The sequence below is a fragment of the Eumetopias jubatus genome, unplaced genomic scaffold (genome assembly GCF_037043125.1).
Source record: "Eumetopias jubatus isolate StellerSeaLion01/CBP00866 unplaced genomic scaffold, mEumJub1_p1.0 scaffold_13, whole genome shotgun sequence".
Lineage (NCBI taxonomy): Eukaryota > Metazoa > Chordata > Mammalia > Carnivora > Otariidae > Eumetopias > Eumetopias jubatus.
Genome location: NW_028274819.1, coordinates 75,618,037 through 75,641,077, shown reverse-complemented (window position 1 = coordinate 75,641,077; position 23,041 = coordinate 75,618,037). Strand labels below are relative to the sequence as shown.

The 23,041-nt window shown below is 38.7% G+C and overlaps 1 protein-coding gene across 3 annotated transcripts in view; it reads left to right on the top strand.

Annotated features, from left to right (window-relative positions):
• The window catches only part of MRE11 (MRE11 double strand break repair nuclease), a 77,838-nt gene that overhangs the window by 35,657 nt on the left and 19,140 nt on the right, over positions 1 to 23,041 (top strand). For all 3 annotated transcript variants that reach the window (XM_028119612.2, XM_028119611.2, XM_028119613.2), the window contains 3 exons: positions 6,029 to 6,091; positions 14,867 to 15,089; positions 16,491 to 16,571. In XM_028119612.2, the coding sequence (XP_027975413.1) occupies positions 6,029 to 6,091; positions 14,867 to 15,089; positions 16,491 to 16,571 (367 nt within the window). The remainder of the gene's footprint in view (positions 1 to 6,028; positions 6,092 to 14,866; positions 15,090 to 16,490; positions 16,572 to 23,041) is intronic.

Below are 23,041 nucleotides of genomic sequence, written 5' to 3'. Positions count from 1 at the left end.
GGATTATAGGGGATCATTTTCTGTGTCTTCTAGATTCCCTCTAAGCAGAACAAAACATGATTTTTAAAACTCAATCCCTTTGATTTTGATTTTAGTGCTTTGAATTAGTCAACATGGTTCTCTTAAAGCCTTATGATGTCAGTATGCAACTAGTAATATTCCATGCCACGTACACTGGGTATATGGGGTTCATAAATTTTTGGCAGGGATGCATTTCTCCATTAAGTACCAGAAATAAAACATGATCATCCCACTCAAATGTAAATATAAAATTATGAAACTCCTAGGAGATAACATAGGAGAAAATCTAGATGACCTTGGGTGCGGCAATGACTTTTTAGATACGACACCAAAGGTATGATCTGTGAAAGAAGGAATTGATAAGCTGGACTTTATCAAAATGAGAAACTGCTCAGTAAAAGACAATGTCAAAAGAATGAGAATACAAGTAACAGACTTGGAGGAGAAAACAGTTGTAAAAGACACATCTGGTAAAGAAATGTTATCCAAAAAATACAAAGAGAATTCTTTTTTTTTAAAGATTTTATTTATTTGAGAGAGAGAGAATGAGAGACAGCACGAGAGGGAAGAGGGTCAGAGGGAGAAGCAGACTCCCTGCTGAGCAGGGAGCCCGATGCGGGCCTCGATCCCGGGACTCCAGGATCATGACCTGAGCCGAAGGCAGTCGCTTAACCAACTGAGCCACCCAGGCGCCCAATACAAAGAATTCTTAAAACTCAGCAATAAGCAGCGCCTGGGTGTCTCAGTTGGTTAAGCGTCTGACTCTTGGTTTCTGCTTGAGCCCCGTGTCACTCTCCATGCTCAGCCCAGAGTCTGCTTGCCCCTCTCCCTCTGCTCCTCCTTCCTCCCTCTCTCAAATAAATAAAATCTTTAAAAAAACAAAACAAGATTCAGCAATAAAAAACAGGCAACCTGATGTAAAAACAGACCAAAGACCTTAATAGATATTTCACCAAAGATTTACAAATGGCAGGTAAGCATGTGAAAACATACTGTATATCATATGTCATCAGGGAATGCAGATTAACAATGAAATATGCCACTATGGACCTATTAGAACGGCCAAAATCTGGAATACTGACACAACACCAAATGCTGGTGAGGATGTAGACAACAGGAAAGCTCACGCATTGCTGGTGGAAATGCAAAATGGTACTACGGTCACTTTGGAAGGCAGTTTGGCAGTTTCCTAAACAGCTTAATATACTCTTACCATATGATCCAGCAGTCGTGCTCCTTGGCATCTACCTAAATATGTTGAAAGCTTATGTTCACATAAAAACCTGCACACAGGTTTCTATAGCAGGTTTATTCATAATTGCCAAAACTTAAAAGCAACCAGGATGTCCTTCAGTAGGTGAATGGATAAGTTGTGAAACATCCAAACAAGGGAGTATTATTTAGGCCAGAAGAAGGGAACTGTCAGTCTGTGAAGAGTCACGGAGGAATCTTAAATGCATATTACTAAGTGAAAAAAAAACAATCTGAAAAAGATTATGATTTCAACTATACAACATCATCAAGTATATAATCATACAGACTGTATGATTTCAACTATACAACATTCTGAAAAAAAGCAAAACTATAGAGACAGTAAGAAGATCAGAGGTTGCAGGGGTTTAGTGAGGAGCAAGGAAAGGGATGAATAGGTGCACAGAGGATTTTTAGGGCAGTGAAACTCCTCTGTATGATACTATAACTTAGGTTGATACATGTCATCATACCTTTTTCCAGACTCCTAGCTCACTGAGTGAACAAAATATAAACTGGACTTTGGGAGCACCTGGCTGGCCCCATCAGTGGCTCTTGATCTCGGGGTTGTAAGTTTGAACCCCATGCTAGGTGTAAAGATTACTTAAAAATAAAATCTTAAAAACAACAACAACAGACTTTGGACTTTGGGTGATTATGTGGCAGTGTAGGCTCATCATTTACAACAAATGTCCCGATTCTGCTGGAGGGAGGCTGATAATAGGGAGTCTATGTATGTCTGGGGCTGGGGGGCATATGAGAAATCTCAGTGCCTCCTTCTCAATTTTTTTGTGAACCTAAAACTACTCTTAAATAAAAAAAAAAACCCACAGATAAACAGAAAAGCAAATAACTTCAGCATCCCCACCTGGAGAGTTGTTAGGACTCCTGAGAGGGTGCATAAGGGGTGGACTCTGGACCAAACCACCTGTGTTCAAAATCAAAACGCTTACTACCTGTATAACTACCAGTGAGTTTTTTAACCTCTCTCCACCTCTGTTTCCTCATCTGTAAAATGGGAGATAATAATAGAAACTCCTTCAAGATTGTTGTAAGGATCCAAAGAATACATGTGAAGTCCCAGAACACCGGCAGCACATGGCACCTACTCTGTATTTTTAGTCTTGACTCATTTCTGCAAATGACTTAGCACTTTTGGAATGGTATATACCACCTAGAGCACTATTACATACTATGCCATTTTAAAAAACAATTTTTATCCCTTCTACCAAATTTTATCCCTTCTACCAAATCATAATAAGCATACTGTCATTTCTTTTAGCTTAAACAACAACAAAAGCCCTCTTCACTTCCATTTCCCTTTAGCTACTACTCATCTTCTTTGTTTCTCTTTTATAGCAGAATTGCTTCAGAGTTTTCTATATTTGCTGCCCTGATTTTTCTCCCTCACTTTTCCCTTACACCCATCGTCTGGGGGTTTTGACCCATCATTCCAGTGAAGCTGCTCACATCGAAGTCAGCGTTGACCGCCATTGCTAAATCCACTGTCAGTTCATCTTAAATCTCCCTTGAACTCTTCTTGAAATCTTTTTCTCTTTGGCTTTAGGACCCCACCCTTTTCTGCTTTTCTTCCTGCCTCACAGTGCATATTCTCAGTTTCTCTTGTTCCTCATATCTCTCCTGCCTCTTAAATTGGGAGTCCCCGGAACTCACTCCTTGGAGCTCTTCTGCTACGTATTCCTTTTGTAATCTCATCCAGCTGCCTGGATTTAAATTGTTGGGTGGTGATTTTCAAAAGTCTAGCCCAGCCCTCTCTCAGCTCAAGATTTCTGCAGTCAGCAGCCTGCTAGACATTTCTCCTTGGATGTTTAATAGACACCTCAAACTACTAACATTCCCAGTCTGAATTGCTGATTTTCAGCCTTTGCTCTTTGTGTTGGTTCTCTTTATGTCACCTGGATCCTGACTGTCTAGAAGTCCTTGGCATTACTTCAGAATATATATAGAATCTGACTGCTTGTCTAGTCTTCACCACTACCAGAGGTCCATCGCATTGCCATTTCTCACTTAGAATAATCTAATAGCCTCCAGACTTGTCTGCCTTTTTCTACCTGTACCCCTCCTCCACCCCCCCATTCTGTCCTCATTTCAGCTGTCAGTGATACTAACATATTTCAGATCAAGTCACTCCTGCCTTCAATAAAAGTCCTTAGAGTTTTTTTTTACAAGGCCCTATTTAGTCTGGCTTTTTGTTACTTTCTTACCCTCATATCTTCTTGAGCCACAGCAACCTCCTTGCTATTTCTTAAACATACCATGCATTCTGCCCCAGTACCTTTTTTAAAAAAGATTTTATTTATTTATTTATTTAATAGCAAGGGAGGATCAAAAGGAGAAGGAAAAAGAATCTCAAGCAGACTCCATGCTGAGCATGGAGCCCAGTGTGGAGCTCGATCTCACCACCCTGAGATCACGACCTGAGCTGAAACCAAGAGTTGGACACTTAACCAGCTCAGCCCCTCAGGCACCCCTCTCCCAGTGTCTTTATGTACACTTTTTCCTTCGATTAGCATGTTCTCTCCTTGTTATGCAAGATTCATTCCCTTTGCTCATAAATTACCTTTTCATTGCGGCCTTGCATGATCATTCTATTCAGATGTTACCTCTAGTCAGTATTCCTCACCCTCTTCCCGCTTTATTTCTCTCTGCACACTTACTGTCTTTTGCAAAGCGTTCACGGGTTCAGATATTTGAACATTGAACAACTCGAGACTCCACTGAGCATACTCATTTAAGGTTTTTATTTAAAGGCAAAAGATATGGTGCATCAAGGAAAAGAGTATGGGCAGGCATTAGAGACCTGTGAGAAGCCAAACGTAAACTCTCATGTCCTCATTTGCACAGAGTGGTCCCTGGATTGAACACACCAAGATCTGTGCAGAAGTTCCCAGGGAATCTTTTATGCCCCTCTGGTCTCATTATCAAGCCATGCTTCTAACTGGTTATACAGGTTGAAAACCATCAGTAAATAAACATCAGTAAATAAATGGCTCCCCAGAGCTGACAGAGCATTCTTAGTCTGGCTGTAAATTAACTCCGGCCGACCCAACTTCTAAAACACAATATAACTTCTTATTTTGTTTTTGTTTGTTGGCTACATACACAGGCACACAATCCTAAACTCCATGGCGGCAGAATTTGTAACGATTTTGTTCATTGTTGGATTCTCAGTTACTATAATAGTGCTTGGCACATAATGGGTGCTCCATAAACAGGTGCTAAGTAAATTACTAAACAAATAGAGGTTTTCCCTAATTACCTAACTACGCTATAAGAGCCTGTTGGGCAGGAATTTAAAAAAAAAGAATCTCTAGTTTCCCTTTTGGTTCCAGGACCATTATCAGCAAACAGTAAACATTTAGTAGTTGACTTGATAAAATGATTTTCAGAGGCCCACCCACTTCAGATACTATTTTTTTAAGGATTTATTTATATATTTTAAAGAGAGCACACACGTGAGCAGGGGGAGGGGCAGAGAGAGGGAGAGAGAGAATCTCCAGCAGACTCCCCACTGAGTGCAGAGCCCTATGTGGGCTCCATCTCAGGACCCTGAGATCATGACTTGAGCCAAAATTAAGAGTTGGGCGCTTAATCTACAGAGCCACCCAGGTGTCCCCAGATACTATTTTTAGAGAGCCTCCTGGGTGTCTTACAGCCAAGTGTCGAAGAATGATTTGAGCCATGTAATAAGTATTTCAAGCCTCTGAAAGAAGAGATTTTTGTTTTTAACTATTTTACTAAAGTATAACACTCATAGGTATCAGTTTTTTCTTTTGCAGTCTAATAGACCCATTTTTCAGTGACATGGAACATTTTGGCAACTGGTAATACAGTTTTGCTTAGGGCCAATATACGTATATTTTTTAGAGTACAGTTCTGAAATATTAATGTAAGTCACTAGGGAACTATGATTTCTTTAATCAGTCAACGAAACTGTACTTAAATTTCCAAGTTTTTGGTGCAGTCACTCTTGAAAACAGTATGAAGTTTTCTCAAAAAGTTAAAAATAGAACTACCCTATGACCCGGCAATTTTGCAATACTAGGTATTTACCTGAAGGATACGAAACTACGGATTTGAAGGGGCACATGCACCCTGATGTTTATGGCAGCATTATCAACAATAGCCAGACTATGGAAAGAGCCCAGATGTCCATCGACTGATGAATAGATAAAGAAGATATGATATGGTGTGTACACACACACACACACACACACACACACACACACACACACACACACACGATGGAATATTACTCAGCCATCAAAAAGAATGAAATCTTCCCATTTGCAGCAACATGGGTAGAGCCAGTGAAATAGAGAAAGACAAATACTATAGGATTTCACTCACGTAGAATTTAGGAAACAAAACAGATGAACATAGGAGAAGGGGAAAAAAAAGAGGGAAGCAAACCATGAGACTTAACCATAGAGAACAAACTGAGGGTTGATGGGGGAGGTGGGTGGGGGATGGGCTAGATGGTGATGGGTATTAAGGAGGGCACTTGTTATGATGAGCACTAGGTATTATATGTAAGTGATGAATCACTAAATTCTACTCCTGACACCAATATTACACTATATGTTAACTAACTAGAATTTAAATAAAAATTTGAAACAAAAAATTCCCACGTTTTATGTTGTAATAGAAAGCATTTCTTAATCAGTTGTAGCCCATTGTTTTATATTTCCGTGATAGGACTAAGCAACATTTTTGATTTACTGTTTTAACACAGGTACGCCGTTTCAGAGAAAGCAGACAAAAAAACACGAATGAAGAAGATGATGAAGTTCGAGAGGTAATTTCTCGTGTAAATGGCTATGCTTCTGTGTCAGTTTGTTAGGCTAGAATGACTAGTAGGTTTGTTTAGAATAGTGAACCTTACTTTGGTAGATAGGACTGAGCAGGGGTTGGATGAGGAGATTTATACCAGCGCAGCCTGCCAATATTCGGCTTGCCGGTATTCCTTTTTTATCCTTTTGCTTTTGTCAGAAACTTATTTAATTGTGTGTGTGTTGGGGGGGGAGCATATACAACAAGAGCCCTTAGTAATCAAAATAATACATAATTGCTATCAGAGCATCTTATTAGCATAAGATGAAATCTTACCCTACTGAGCTGATACTATTTTGGGCAAAAAGGAAGAAACTTGTGTTTTGCTAGCAGTATTACCATAGATAAATACACTGTGTCCACTGGACTTTCTAAAATGTTGAAATGGGCTTGATCACCATCAATGCTATCTTTCTCAGTCTCTGCAGTTTAGGAACTTCTGGTTAGCAACCATTTACCGAAACTTCAGGCCTCTATCTAGTACTTCGTGAATTCATGGTTGAAAATAGATTTTTCTATTTTCTGATTTTCTGTCCTTGTTGTTTTATGATTACTATCTAGTATTTAAAGGTTATCTGATAACTAATTTATTGTTGGGATTATCTTGATTGCTTTCATTCGTGTCTGTTACAACCTAGCCATTCTACTTTGCATTAGCAATACAGATATGGAAAATGTGTGGTTTGTGTCCAGCAGAGACTCTTGGTTTAGTAGGTGAGGCAGATGCATGTAGAAAGAAAATGTTAAACCTTAGCATGACCTAAAGGGTCGCCTTCGCTGAATTAATAAAACAGTCCTGCTATACTTGGGAAAATATTTCAGAACTGCTCCTGACAGGCGGTGAATTGGAAAGAGCTGGAGCACTCGACACATCCCTCAAATTAACTTTTATATCTTCTACTATTTTCTGTGCTGCAAGCAAAAAAGAATTAATAAGACACCCTTCTCCCCCCCGCCGCCACCCTTCAAATATTTTTTGCCTTGTTTTAAACACACTCCTTAGGTAAAAGTCAATACCTGGGACACTCAGTTTATTCCTTTTTCCTCTGAATTCTCTTCCAAAGGAATCCCTGTTTAGTGGTTGATCTACTGATGACCACTAGGTAATACCACAGCCTTTAATGTGAAGCAGTTTTAGATCCTGACAGAGGAAAAGTCAGTTATCAAATAATTCTTTGGTAGCTCAGATGGTTAATTGTTTGCCTCCGGCTCAGGTCATGATCTCAGTGTCTTGGGATCAAGTCCCGTGTCGGGCTCCCTGCTCAGCCTTTCCCTTTCCCTCTGCCTGCTGCTCGCCCTGCTTGTGCTCACTCTCTCTGTCAAATAAATAAAGTCTTTAAAAAATAGAAAATAAAATTCTTTGGTACCATCTCTAAAGGCAGTGAGATAGACTTTTTTTCTTTCTTTTTCAAATAAAATTTCCAAGTCTATATCTGATTTACTTCATCATCTGTCATACCATACAGGCTACTTAGGATTTTAGGCTGATCCAATAATGCGCCTTACCTGGAATGTTAAGGAATAGGAACGTAGCATTTTGGGTGTTATTTTTTTCTTTTCTCTGTCTTACTACAAAAATGTGATGCCCTGTGCTTACTGTGGGGAAGTCACCCCCCCAAATTATGTCCCAGTTCATTAGAATATGTAGAAATAGCAGTATAGTAACAGTTAATAACCTTTCTTTAGAGAGGATATGCGAGGATAATCTTCTCAAGTGTCTAGTTTTGTGTCAGGTTTCTTCCCTTTGTACAACTTACACTGTCTCCCATCATGTAATATGGGGAATTTTGCAACATTAACTAACATTACTAGCAGTAGTGCCAGTTTTGTTTCCTACCTCCTTCCTCCCTTTCGTGAATAGCCTTCAGTACTTGATTATAGAACTAAAAGCTCTCACCATTCACTGAATCACAGTCAGCATTCCCGATGTCAGAGTCATTCCCCTCCATCAGTGTAGTGGAAAAAGCAGGACACGTTACCTACTTGGTTTTATTCATTACTGTTTTAAAGGGGAAAGGGCAAATGGTATTCATTAAATTTTCATTTACTGAATTTTTTCTAGATGTGTCATGTACACAATTTCAGTTTCCATTTTACAAATGACACTGAGGAAAAAAACAAATGACACTGAGAGCACAGTAAACGTTACACGGTGGGGTGGAATTTGAACCTATTTCTACCTTCAAGTCTAGACTTTTCTACCATACCATGTCCAGAACTTTGTATTATAACAACATTAATATAATGCATGGCCAATGAATGGCTAAAAATGTGAAATTTCTGAAAGTTTTTGATGTGCAGAACATCAAAAATCACTGTTCCTCAGAAACGTAGATGGAACTGCTATACTACTTACAAGATGGTTTTGGGGAGCTAAGAGGAGGAAGCTAGAGATTAGGGATCCCTTACCACATTTATATTTGTATTCATCTTACAGAGCACCCTTAAAGTACAAAAGAGTTTGCCAAATAGCAAGAATGAATACTAGAAGAAAGAAATGACTCTTGGTTCTTGGATCATTTAAACTTAACTAACCATTTCAATTTAACATAGATTACAGAAACATTTCTTTGCATGCTCTTTGTGTTTGGAGCCCCTAAACTGTTTTTCATTAGTCTTTTAAAGAATTAGAGTGAATATTTTATAAAAGGAAGGTAGTAAAGGACCTGACAAATTGCATTTGGGAGTTTTTCAGAAGAAAGCACTTTTGGGTTTAGATTTTTCAGCTATATTTTAAGACTTTAGTAGGTAATTGGGGTTTCCTAGGTAATTGTCAGCTTGCCATAGGATGTGATAAATGGTCTTAGCATATTATTTAGGACTTGTAATGGAATTTGAGACTTTCCCGAGCTATAACTCCCAACCGTGTAGAATCATTTAGCTCAGAACATGAATCCTAGTACCATGTTTAAATTATTTAACAGACAAAAGCGTTAGTCCTTCCAAGAGGCTTTAAAACCTCTTTGGAAGCTCTTTTCAAACCACATTGAAAAGCTCTTAAGTATTTTCTTTAACTATAAGTTCACATTTAAATAAAAGGCCAAACAGTAAATATTTTGGGCTTTGCAGGCCATATGTGGTCTTTGTCACATATTCTTCTCTGTGTATGTGGTTGGGTTTTTTTTTTTTTTTTAATCCTTTAAAAATGTAAAATCTATTCTTGGTCTGACTCATAGTCTGTAGTTTACCCAGCCTCTGGTCTCCTGTGTTCTACCTGAATTAGAGGCAGGATTGATACCCTCTTTCAAACTGTAATACCAAGCACTATCAACAAAGCGAAAAGGCATCCCATAGGATGGGAGAAGATATTTGCAAATCATGTATTTGGTAAGTGATTAATATTCAGAACGTACCAAAGAATTCCTAAAACTCAGTCACAGTAAAAAGTAGATGAAGGACTTGAATAGACATTTCTACAAAGATAAACAGGTGACCAATAAGCACATGAGAAGATGCTCAACATCTAGTGAAATGCAACTCTAAACCACAAAGCCACTTCACATTTATTAAGATGGCTATTACAAAAGAGAAAATAGTGTTGCCACGAGTAAGGAGAAATTGCAAGCCTTGTGCATTGCTGGTGGGAATATAAAAGCTTCTGTGGAAAATAGTATGATTTCTCAAAAAATTAAAAATAGAATTATGTGACCTAGCAGTTGCACTTCTAGGTATTTACCCCAAGGAATTGAGAGGAAGGACTCAGATATTTGTACACCCATGCTTATAGCATTCACAGTAGCCAAAAGGTGGTAGCAATTCAAACGGCCGTCAAAAGGTGTACAGATGAACAGAATGCGGTGTGTGTGTGTGTGTGTGTGTGTGTGTGTGTGAGAGATGATGGACTTTTGCTTAGCCTTAAAAGGAGTGAAGTCCCAGTAATGCTACAATATGGATGAACCTTGACAACATTATACTATGCGAAGTAAGACAGCTGAAAGGATGCGTATTACATGATTCCACTTAAATGAGATCCCTAGAGTAGTCAAATTCATACGGACAGGAAGTAGAATAGTGGTAATGAGGGGAAGGGTGTGGTTAGGGAATGGGGAGTTATTTTTTAACAGGTATGGAGTGTCAGTTTGAAATGAGAAAGGTCTGGAGGTGGATGATGGTGATGTTGTACAACAGTATGAATGTGTTTTTAATGCCACTGAATTGTACACTTAAAAATGGTTAAGATGTTCTGTTTAATGGTATATATATTTTGTCACAATTTAAAAAAAAAAAAAAAGGTGTACTACCAGGAGAGGTTTTCGAATCTCACAGAAAAGCTTATGGAAACATTGTCCAACCAGTGGCCCTGGCTCTGCACTTAGGGTGGCTGTGGACCTACACTCCTGAAGCCAGTTAGAATTCCAGTGCTAATTCTTAGAAGTGACATACTTCATATATATCTGTACACTCCAGAGCCTGTCGCACAGAAAAGTGGAGTTAAAATATTTGAGTGTAATGTTAAATGATAAAATGAAGGTATGGTATTTAGATAAAGGGAAGGTATAAAATTTGGAAATGATGGTGGGTAATTCATTCCAAGAAAGAATCATAAAAGGGCACATGCATCTTAAATTTTTGCTAGATAACTGCCATATCATTCCAGAGATGTGACACCAGTTTGCGTTCTAACCTGTATTTGGGAGTGCTTATTTCTCCACATCCTTGTCATCCTGATGTGTTATGACATCTTGATCTTTACAAATCCAAGGGGTGAGGAAATTGTTTCTTACTATTGTTTTTAACCCGTACTACTTTTGTTACTAGTGACTCAGCGATTTTTATGTTTATAAACCATTTGTATTTACGTGAAACACCTGGTCATGTTCTTTGCCCAGAAGTTTTTGTTTGATTTGGTTTTTGTGCCTAGGACATTGGTCTATCTGTAAGAGCACTCACAGGAAAATGTGCACACACACTATGTGTGTGGGGGGGTAGCATATTTTAGGGTATTTTTTGTGCAAAAGAAGGGTTTTGGGGTTTGTTCAAATCCAGAATGGGTGATGAACTAAGTGCCTTTTTGACATTTGTGGAGTTAAACGTGTGGGATTTTTCCTCCGTTTTATTAATTCGGTGAATTATATTAAAACATGTTCTATTATTGCCCCATCCTGTTACCACTTTGTGAACCTTCTGGTAATGGGTATCCTGGTTTTTCCATATGTTCCTGGATTCTCTTTGTTCGCTTTTATATTCATAAGTGAGATCCTGTAATCTTTTTGTGCATGCAGTCCTTTATCAGTTTTTCAGTACCATGTTATGCTGGCTTTGTACAAAGAAATTGGAAGCTTGCTTTCTTTATGCTCTGGTACTATGGAAAGAGCAGTGGAATTATCTGTTCTTTGAAGATTTGATAGAGTACCTGTGAAACTTTGTGGTTGTGGTTCCTTCTCCAGGGGTGTTGTTCCTTTAACAAATTTCTCCCATTATTCTTTGATATTATTATTATTAGTCTGTTGAGACTATGTGTCTCTTTGGATCCGTTTAGGTCATTTATTTTCCAAATTACTTAGAATTGAAGAGTATTTTGTCAAAATTCTTTTAATTTCCCCTCAATCTTTTTTCTCTCCCTTCTGATTTTTAATGATGTATATTTGTTTTTTCTTCCTTCTTATTAAGTTAGTGATTTTTATCAGTGTGGCTTCGTCCCAGAGGATCAGTTCTTAAATTTACTAATTTGAATGGATTTTTGCTTAAAATTTGTTTCTTTATGATTGTATCTTTATTGATTTCTCACAATTCCTTTTGGATGGGCTTTACTTGTCCTAACTTATGGAATATCAAATCTACTTATTCATTCTTTTTTAACAGGCTGTAGGCTTTCTTTATAAACACTGCTTTGTTTTGTATATTCCAGTATACAATATTTTTATTATTTTCTAGATTTCTGCAATTTTAGTTTTGTGGGTTGGAGGCAGGTGTTTTTTTAACTGTCATTAATTTCTAATTTTATTCATGGCAATTAGACTGTATAATACCCTTTACTATTTAGAATTAATTGATATTTTTCTTAGCACCCCATGATGTATTAGTTAAACATTTCATGAGGTCTTGAAAAGTATATATTTATTTTCAGAGTATAGAGCTCAACATAACATCAATTAGATCTGTCTTATTAATTATGTAATTTAAGTCTCCTTTTTCCCCTTCAGTGTACTTTTTAAAAAGTACAGCTGGTTCTTGTTATTTCTTTATGTTCTATGTCACTGCAAACACTAACCTAGTGAATACTGAACTGTATTGCTCCTAGGGGATATAACAGGATTGGGTTCCTGCCAACTACTGGTTACAGCATTTTTATCCCCTGAGCAGTACATAACCTTTTTCATGTGTGTTTCTGTTTTAATGTTTATTGAGTTATTAACAATGAACTTAGAGCCAGCAACCCTATAATCATGCCTGAATGAAGCTTATCTCACACACCTATTTCATCTGTAAGGCATATCACAGCCTTCTTGCACTTGGGAGTACTGGACAGCACTTCAGCTACACTGAATCACCGACTAAACACAAAAAAATGTGAAAAACGTGGCACTAAATATGCCACAGAAAGGACACTTGTTTAAAGTGTGAGAGCTGAAACAGAAAGGCTTGAGTGTTCCATTCTTCGTCTTCATCTGGGAATGTGTGTGTCGAGAGACTCAGAATTTTTGGGTGCCCGGGTGGCTCAGATGGTTAAGCATCTGCCTTCGGCTCAGGTCATGAGCCCAGAGTCCTGGGATCAAGTCCTGCATCAGGCTCCCTGCTTAGCGGGGAGCCTGCTTCTCCCTCTCCCGCTCCCCCGCTTGTGCTCCCTCTCTCTCTCTCTCAGTCTCTCTCTCTCTCTCTCTCTCTCTCTGTGTCAAATAAATAAGTAAAATCTTAAAAAAAAAAAAAAAGAGAGAGACTCGGAATTTTTACCACTCTGCACTGGTCCGTAGATGACTGCAAAAGTATCAGGAATATTGTTCTGGGGTTTACAGATAAATTTTGGCGAGTAGGTGATTTGCAAATATAGAATCTGGGAATAATGAGGATTGACCATACTTCATCTGGGACAAGAAAAATGAGTTGAAATCTTTTTCCACAATTTTTTCTTTGTATTTTTTTTTTAAAGATTTTATTGTCAGAGAGAGAGCACGCGCGCGAGAGAGCACAAGCAGGGGGAGCGGCAGGCCGAGGGAGAAGTAGGCTCCCTGCTGGGCAAGGAGCCCGTTGTGGGACTCCATCCCAGGACCCCTGGGATCATGACCTGAGCTGAAGCCAGACGCTTAACCGACTGAGCCACCCTTTTTCTTTTTATTTTTTGTTATGTTCCCTGAAGTTTTTTTCTTTTTACATGGTAATGCCGTGCTGAGCCCTTCATGCTGGGATTTTGATGTTATTTCCTTTAAGCTGAGATCATCATCATACAGCTAGATTATCTCCCACCTCCCACGTCACTCCTACTTCTACCCTATGTGCTTTGTTCTGATCTCATTTAGTCCTGCCTCTCTTTACTTCATGATACCAAGAGAGCTCAGAAATGCTTTCTACCCACCTATTCTTAGACCTGGAATTTTTTATTCCAAGCAAGAAACTATAGTCATGGTCTCTTTGGATATATAGATCAATTTTAGAGAGCTCTCTACTGCCTAAGACTCTTCTGTACCTTGTTCCTTAGGTCAGATCTTCATTATATCCATTAACTCTTCAGAACTTTTGTGTTTAGAAGTTGGAGCTATTTTCTAATTTTATTGAGAATGTATTATGTTCATTTCTGTTCTCCTTACTACAGTTAGATTGGTTTAAGGGAAGAGCTCAGGGCAACATTGCTTTTATTTTATTTTTAATCAAAAAATCTGTATTCATTTCAGAGTTAAAATATTTCATTAAGTCTCAAACTTGTCTTTTCTCGGCAGTTTCTTACCAGACTAAAGTTTGTGGCATATTCTTGGTCCTAAGCTTTTTATTCTTTCCCAGGCCTTCAATTGTTATATAATACTTAATTCTTTTTATCTTTTTTTTTTTTTTTTAAGATTTTGTGTAGTTATTTATTTGAGAGCACAAGGTGGGGGAGGAGCAGAAAGACAGGGACAAACAGACTCTAGACGAAGCGCGGAGCCTGATGCAGGGCTTGATTTCACGACCCTGAGATCTCAACCTGAGCCGAAATCAAGAGTCGGACCCTTAACCAACTGAGCTATCCAGGCGCCCCTCTTTTTATCTTTTTATTCTTAATTCTACTTAATTTTTTTAAGAGATGATTGCTCATAATTTTCTGATTAGAGTAATATTTTAGAAAAACTATATTGTAGAAAATTTATCCTATTTGTGAATAAAGAAGAAAAGAGCACCCTAAAATTTCATCACCCACAGATAACACACATTTTTTGTAAGCATTTTTCTTGTCACGTATTAAGAGCCCATTGTACAGAGTAGCTCAAATGATGACAGTCTCTTACAAATGGTGATATTGAATTAGGGGCGATTGCCAATATTCCTACCAGTTCTAAAAGTTTTGATTCTATGGAATTCTATCGTTCTCAGCACAGCTTTTCAAAAGGTCTCATTTTACAGGTAGTATGGCGGATTGATCTGACAAATCATAGGAATTGAATTTGACAGATAGGGGAGGGGAGTTGTCCTGCTTGGCATTTTTATAGCATGATTAGTGAAAAATAATAGTGTAGACAGTTTGGCAATAGTGCATGTTACCTGAATGACCAGATCAGTGACTTAGGATGCTGCATTACCTACTAATGTGTATTTTCTCCTCTTTCCCTCTCAGGCTATGACAAGGGCCAGAGCCCTCAGATCTCAGTCTGAGGACGCTGCTTCTGCCTTTAGTGCTGAGGACCTTATGAGTATAGATTTGGCAGAACAGATGGCTGAGGACTCTGAAGAGGACATCACAGCAGCAGCCGCCAGCAGAGGAGGAGGCCGAGCAAGAGGCCGCCGAGGAGGAAGAGGGCAGAACTCAGCCTGGAGAGGGGGGTCTCAGAGAGGCAGAGGTTAGCACTCAGTACTGGCTTGCACACACCTTCAGTCTTGGCAGCTGAACGGGACACACAGGATCGTATTCCTGTCGTCAGAATTAAGTGTGGCTGTCTTCTAAAATTTTGTGTTTGTATTGCATAAAGCCAGTCTTTAATATAGTTCTGACATGTATGTTGACTTAAATAGATTTTAATGGTCATATTTAAAACATAATGTTTTGGGGCGCCTGGGTGGCTCAGTCGGTTAAGCGGCTGCCTTCGGCTTGGGTCATGATCCTGGGGTCCTGGGATCGAGCCCCGCGTCAGGCTCCCTGCTCAGCAGAGAGCCTGCTTCTCCCTCTCTGCCTGCCTCTCTGCTTACTTGTGCTCTCTATCTCTCTGTCAAATAAATAAAATAAAATCTTTAAAAAAAAAAAATAAATAAAACATAATGTTTTAATGACTTTTTTTTTTTATTTATTATTTGACAGGGAGAGAGAGACAGCGAGAGAGGGAACACAAGCAGAGGGAGTGGGAGAGGGAGAAGCAGGCTTCCCGCGGAGCAGGGAGACCCATGGGGGGCTCGATCCCAGGACCCCGGGATCATGACCTGAGCTGAAGGCAGACGCTTAACAACTGAGCCACCGAGGCGCCCCTGTTTTAATGACTCTTAACAACATATTTTTTCTAAGAACTTCACTGTGTTCCTCACACAGTATCTTTTGGATACATTTAATGTTATATTTACTCTCACACCTATAAAATAATGGGCAGATATGAGCTGCTAAGGAAAATGGCTATCTAATGACCATTGGCAGGAGGAAGAAACTGCAGGTCATAAACATTATTTTTGTTACTGTCATAGGATACAAATGCCTTTATTTTTATAAAGTGGCTTCATAAAATTTGTTCAAAAAGAATACTACCCTAAAACAATTTGATTTCTTAAAGCAGTCATTAACATTAATTGCCATCATTGTATTTAACGTGGGACTATTGTCATTGAATAATCCAAATAATAGAAAATTGGTCATCCAGTGATTTCCTGATGCATTGTATGGCTTCGTTTCTAGGAATATTTTTAAATTGTTTTTATTAAGTATTTATCCATTGGAATTTTAAGCTGGTAAAATAGCACTTAAAAGTTAAAAAATTTTCAGGGAAAGAGATCCTCATCCTCTAGTGATAATTTATTTTCATTATCCTTAAGTTTACAAAATGTTTCCTTAAATTTTGATTGGAAGAGTATGAACCAAATGTGGTATAAGTATAGTTTTTGAAAAGTGATTAGACTATGTGTTTCTTGTTATATATGTCTTTGACTTTTTATACATAAACTGTTTTGATGTAACTTTATTTACATTTCATTTTGGCATTGTCTTAAAACCTTGGCTTCTGATATAATTGTATAGTGACTGCTCATTATTCTAACAATAGGCACTGGTCTAGAGACTTCTACTCGAAGCAGAAGTTCAAAGGCTACTATGTCAACACCTAGAAACATGTCTATTATAGATGGTAAGTATGGATTGCAAATGATTTTTCTAGCAGTTATTTATAAATTCCAACATAGGAAGACCTAGGAAATCCTCATTAGGAAACCTCATTGGTTTGTGTTGCCATTGTTGGGGGGGGGCGTCAAAAGGGTTATTAGCATTACAAGATAAATTATTCTTTAAAAGGTCTTTTCCATTCATCAGAGCTTTTGAAAAGAGTGAACCTTGAAAAGTATTTTTTATAATCCCTTACTTCTGGACAGATTTGATTATTTCCTATTTATAGAGAGACCCTGAAGACAGAAAAATGAGTCAGTTGGTCAGTATGTCAACAATGATCAAGAAAGTACCACTTCTTAATATAGTGTTTATTTACTTTCTTATGCTGCTTTTCTCCGGCTCTGTGGTTAGCACAAAAAAGTCTGTGATCTGTATTTAAGATAATACTCATAATAGCTAATGTCTATAAAAGAGTTACTGCATGCTTCTCAAAGCTCTGGGGTTAGATACTTACGTTATCCCTGTTTTACAGAAAAGGGATCTGAGGCTTTGAAAAGATAGGCGGTTTACCCATGGTCTCACAGCTAGTAAATTTTAGAACTTGGGTTAATCCCACATTCCCTAGACTCCAGAACCAGTGGTTAACCACTATAGGGTTGATCCTTGGACAGAATGGGTTTGAACTGCACAGGTCCACTTATAAGTGGGTTTTTTTCCAATAAATTACAGTACTGTAAATGTATTTTCCCTTCCATATGAAAAATATGATTTTCTTAACATTTTCTTTTCTCAAGCTTACTTTGTTGTAAGAATACAGCATATAAACAACATACAAAATAAGTATTAATCAGCTGTTTATGTTGTCAGTAAGGCTTCCAATAAATAATAGGCTATTAGTAGTTAAGTTTTCGGGGAGTTAGAAGTTACATGGGGATTTTTGGACTTTGCAAGGGTCCGGACCCCTCACCCCTGAATTCAAGGGTCAACTGTACTGCTAGTTCACAGAGCAAGATAAGATTAGAGACCTAGCTACTGGTTCTCAGTAGAGAGGTCTTTGCATTATACAGAATAACCTATCGAATTAATGTAAAGATAGAGTAAACTGCCCCAGAAGGAAGTGAATTGTGACACCATCAGAGGAAGTCTTGGACATTTATTGGATGGCAGCTGACATTGGAGGAAGGAAACAAACATCAAATCCAGTAAATGACTCTTATTTGTTGTTGTTGTTTTAGTGTTCATCAGTTTATCAGTTGCGTAAATCCAGTAAATGACTCTTAAAGAAACTTTTTAAAAAAATTTTTTTAATAATTAATTTTTAAACAATATTTATTTGAGAGAGAGAGAGATCACAAGCAGGGGGAGTGGCAGAGAGAGAAGCAGGCTTCCTGCCAAGCAGGGAGCTCGATGTGAGGCTCGATCCCAGAACCCTGGGATCATGACCTGAGCCAAAGGTAGACACTTAACTGACTAAGCCACCCAGGCGCCCCTTAAAGAAACTTCTTATCAAGAGTTCTGGGGGCACCTGAGTGGCTCAGCCGGTTAAGTGTCTGGCTCTTGATCTCAGCTCAAGTCTTGATCTCTCGGGGTTGTGAGTTCAAGCCCCATGTTGGGCATGGAGCCTACTTGAAAAAATAATAATAATTTTTGAAAAGTTCTGTTGCTGTATTTTTACTCTGGTTATTTAGTACTTGAGGAGAGCCAGCTAAGGTTCTTATCTTGACTTCAAAAGCATGTTGTCTTTTAGGAAATGGCGTCCAAAAAGGTGTTCTTCCATTCTTGGCAGGAGTAAGATAAAAGCAGAGAAGGGGAAAAATAAGCACCATAGAAAGGATCTAGGCAGAGTTCAACATGGTAAAAACGCCTAGTGACTTTTAACAAGTCACTTAGACTCCTAAGTTTGTTTCCATAATAGACTCTACATAGTGGGTTGTTCTGGAGATGAGAGGCAGAGTCTGGCACGTAGTAGGCCTTTACAAAATGTTCGTTATAAGAAAAAGAAAAAACAGAGGGAGATAGAAAAATAAAGTGCAAAAATATGTACACTTCCAGGTTAAGTCACCAGAAGTTGGTTAGCGTGTGACACAAAGGCATACCCACCTTTACCTTAACCCAAACTACCTTTTTTCGTCCTGGCTTATCTATTTTATATGAAGCTTTCCTTGCCACAAATGGGCAGAATTAATCACTTAAAGTGAGTCTTTGGGCTTCCATTTTGTTGTTGAGAAGTGAGCTAATATTAGTTAAGCTTGCTTTTTTTTTTTTTTTGAAGTAGTCTATTTTTCCTCCAGCTGGCTGTCTTTGATGTTCTGCAGTTTCAGTGATGAATTTAATATGAGATTCTTTTTTATTCTGCTTAGGATTTATTGGGCTTCATGAAACTGTGAATTGGTGTCTTTCATTGCTCCTAGAAAATCCTTTCCCTTGGGGCGCCTGGGTGGCTCAGTCGTTACGCGTCTGCCTTCGGCTCAGGTCATGATCCCAGGGTTCTGGGATTGAGCCCCGCATGGGGCTCCCTGCTCGGCGGGAAGCCTGCTTCTCCCTCTCCTGCTTCCCCTGCTTGTGTTCCCTCTCTTGCTGTCTCTCTCTGTCAAATAAATAAAATCTTTAAAAAAAAAAGAAAAGAAAAATCCTTTCCCTTTAGATAATACCTCTGTGCTCTTTTTCTCCTCCCTTCAGAGTCTTCAGTTATTTAAATGTAAGATTTACTCTGTCCTCCCGGGACTACTAATCTCTTGTATTTTCCCTTGTTTTATCTTCCTGTGTTATATTGATCTTCTGATTCACCCATCTGTTGTTTTTTTTTTTTTTTAAGTAAACTCTAACCCCAACATGTGGTTCAAACCTATGACCCCAAGATCAGACGTCGCTTTTCCTATGGACTGAGCCAAGCAGGCTCCCATGCCCATCTGTTCTTAAAACTGTCCTTTGAATTTTTTATTTTCATTGTTTTTGGTGGGGGTAGAAATTCCACTTAGGTCTTTTGAAATATACTGTGTGATTTTAAAAATTCCCTGCAGATGTTTTTAAGCCTCTCTGTAATTTTGTGTGTGCCTAGTAAGGGTATTTGTTCTTTTAGTCTTTGTCTAATGACCCAGTGTCTGACTGTCTTTGGCCTCTTTTTATTGTCCATTTCTGATTTCTGTTTCTGTTGGTTCTCATTTACGGTGACTTGTTTCCTTGCATGTTTCATTATCTGTTGTCCCTAAGAAATGATCAGCAGGAATAATTTGAGGTTAGGATTGAAGTTAAGTTGCCCCAGAGTTGATTCGTATTTGTTTCTCCAGGCTTCTAGGGGCGCCACAAGTGTTAGGCCACATTAAACTACATTTAAACTTGTGACTTGAGGTTCGACCAGCTGATAATGTACTTGCAAAATCCTGTTTACATCTGCTTCTCTCCTTAACCACTGGGGTCCCAGCTTAAGGTAGGGAGGAAATGCATCAGGCCCCCTACCTTGAGCAGGCCTTGACCTGTGGTAGCTCTTTCCCTCTCTCTACAGAACTGTCAAAACCAGTGTGAACATTTGTTCAGATAACAGGTCCCCAGGGAAAAGGATTCTGCTTGCCTCTCTCAGTTTGAGCTTTTCTTCTGTTTTGGCCTATTAATTCTTTATGTGATCAGCAACTCAGTGCCGCTAGAATTTTTTTTTATATGTTTGATGAAGCAATTTGGGTTGCTTTGAGCAGCAGTGTTTACCTGAAAACCTAGACCACAGTAAACAAATACAGAGGTTTTTATCTTTATTTTCTTTCTTTAAAACTCACATGTGGCTGCCTCCTTTGCATCTAGAACTTTTTATCTCATAGGGTTTTTTGTGAGCATTTTTTTTTTCCACTTTCTGCCCTCAGCTCCTTTCAGAACTGCTATGCCTGTGAGGCTTTTCACAGACATTGTTTCATGAGTCCTCTTCTGTTACCCATTGAGAATGTGGAATAAAGCTTCTGTTTGTATAGAGAAGACAAGAGAGCAGTTACAGTGCTTTAAAATGTTCGCAAATAACCCTTTTTTTACAAGTAATATTCATTTGTAAAAAGTGAGCCAAATTAATATGAAATTTAGGATTTCCTGAATTATGTGTAGGAAAAAATCTAATTGTGGCGCCTTTTGTAGCAGATGGTGTGGTTAAGACCTGGGCTTTGGAATCAGACCCGTATGGCCCGCCAGCTCTTCACTGGCTGGTTTCACGCCCTCACACTGCAGGCACCAGCAGAACAAGGGTGGAGTCATTCTTTTTCATCATTTCATCAGGGTGTCCGTAGTGCCTGGCTGTAGTAGATGCTTATTAAATACTTGAGAATGGCTGAATAAAAGTTACTTAGAGATTGGATAGCATAAAGGTTAAAAGCATGGTTCTAAAGTCAGCCATTGGGCGCCTGGGTGGCTCAGTTGGTTAAGCGACTGCCTTCGGCTCAGGTCATGATCCTGGAGTCCCGGGATCAAGTCCCGCATTGGGCTCCCTGCTCGGCAGAGAGTCTGCTTCTCCCTTTGACCTTCCCCCCTCTCATGCTCTCTCTCTCTCATTCTCGCTCTCAAATAAATAAATAAATAAATGAAATCTTAAAAAAAAAAAAAAGTCAGCCATTGGTTTGAATTCTGACTCCTTGATTTACTAGTTCTTTGTCCTTTTGGGCTTTCCATCTTCAGTGTCCTCATCTGTAAGTGGGCTGACGATTGCATTTATCTCATTGGGTTATTTTGAGGATTGATGAGACGATACATGTGGACTATTTGGCATAGTATATACACATATTAAGCCCCCAGTAAGTGTAAACTGTTTCTATTCTATAAGCTTCAGATCCTTAGCTATAAAATTGGCAGTGTAGTACTGACTCCACAGAGTAGTTACAAGTATCATTGAACTTATGGGTATACATTACTTAGCACAGGATTTAGTAAGAATCCAAAAAAATGATTGCTGCTATTAGTGGCAGTGTTTAAGATAAACTTAAGAAAATGGATGTTTTATAAATATTTGTCTAAATTTGTCTTTTATGTAAATTCATTTGGTCAAATGGTTTACAACTGAACTATCTCTAACATTGGGGCTTTTTTGAAAAGTGAAATAGACTTTTTAACACATACATGAAAAACATTTTTATTAGGTTAGATTTGGTGTTAAGTCTTTGACAAAATAACCATGGGTTATTATAAATAACTATAGCTACTGTAACGTTGGGACAAAAGCACCTTTAAAACTGAAACTTCCAAACCCCTATTGGAAATGGAAATATGAAGAGAGCTATAATGGTACAGTTCTACCATTATCAAGCCCTGTGGAGTGTAGAGATTTATTAATGTACTGGAATTTTGTTGGAAACGATAGATATTACACTTCCAGCCAGCAGCAATTGTAAATAATAGTTGACAGCCCAAATTTTTCCCTTGAAGTTTGTCTGCAGAGGGTGGTGAGTAAGTGAATAGTCCCTCTGAAGGCTCTGTGATTGTGTGTGGTTTACCATCATGGCGGCCACTGCCACATCTACGGCTACTGCTGCTAGCTACATTATTTGAATACCTGCTACTTCCTAGGCACTTGGCAGAATTATTTCCATTAACCACCTCTTTTTATCTTTTCAGTGATTTTCTGCATGAATTATTAACACTATTTTGTGATGTAGGAAAGACGTTAGGGTCCGAAGCCGATGGCCAAGAAAGAATTCTTGAGACGTCTTTGATGCAAAAAGATGGTTTTATTAAAGCACAGGAACAGGACCCGTGGGCAGAAAGAGCTGCACGGGGGGGTCATGAGGAGCGGCCCGTTATATACTTTCAAGTTGGGAGGGGGTTGAGGCTAGTGTAAGCCTCCCAGGTATTTTGGAAACAAGGTTTCCAGGATCCTGAGGGGGCTAGCTATTGTTAGGAAAAGTCATTTATTACTGTTTAGTAAAAAGTCCATCATGAGACCCTTCAGATGTATATCGGTGGTTCATATACTTAGGGGATGATTGCCAACATGTATCTTGGGGGTTAGAGATAAAGGAAGTTTTCACAGGAATTTTTTTTATATGTTAAAGTGGACTTACAGGATCCTGGGGTTGGGCTAAGATTGCCCTTTGCCCTTAGCAAAGTATCAACTTCAAGGCAGTTGAGTCCCTAGAGGAATGTCACTCTGCCTGTTTCAAGGACTTGTCAGTGGGCTGTAGGTAGTAAGGAAACTTAATAATTTTTCTTTTGCGTTTGTTTCCCACATCATTTTATAGGTAGGGAAATTGAGACTTAACGAAGCCAAGGAGCTTGGCTCTGGTCACCCAGCTAATCAGTCAAAATGAGTTTAACTCTACAACCACCATACTGTATTGCCTTCCTGACAGACCTCAGTGCTTGTTTTTCTGATAAAGTTAATTTCTCTCACTGACATTTGTTGGGGATAAAAAGAAAGGAGGGTTTGGTTTGTTTTTGTTTGTTTTAGGAGGGCTCTTCAGGATGTGAGAGTTTGAGGAGTCAATTAGTGAATAATTATTGGGCATATTCTTTAAGAGTCATGATGGC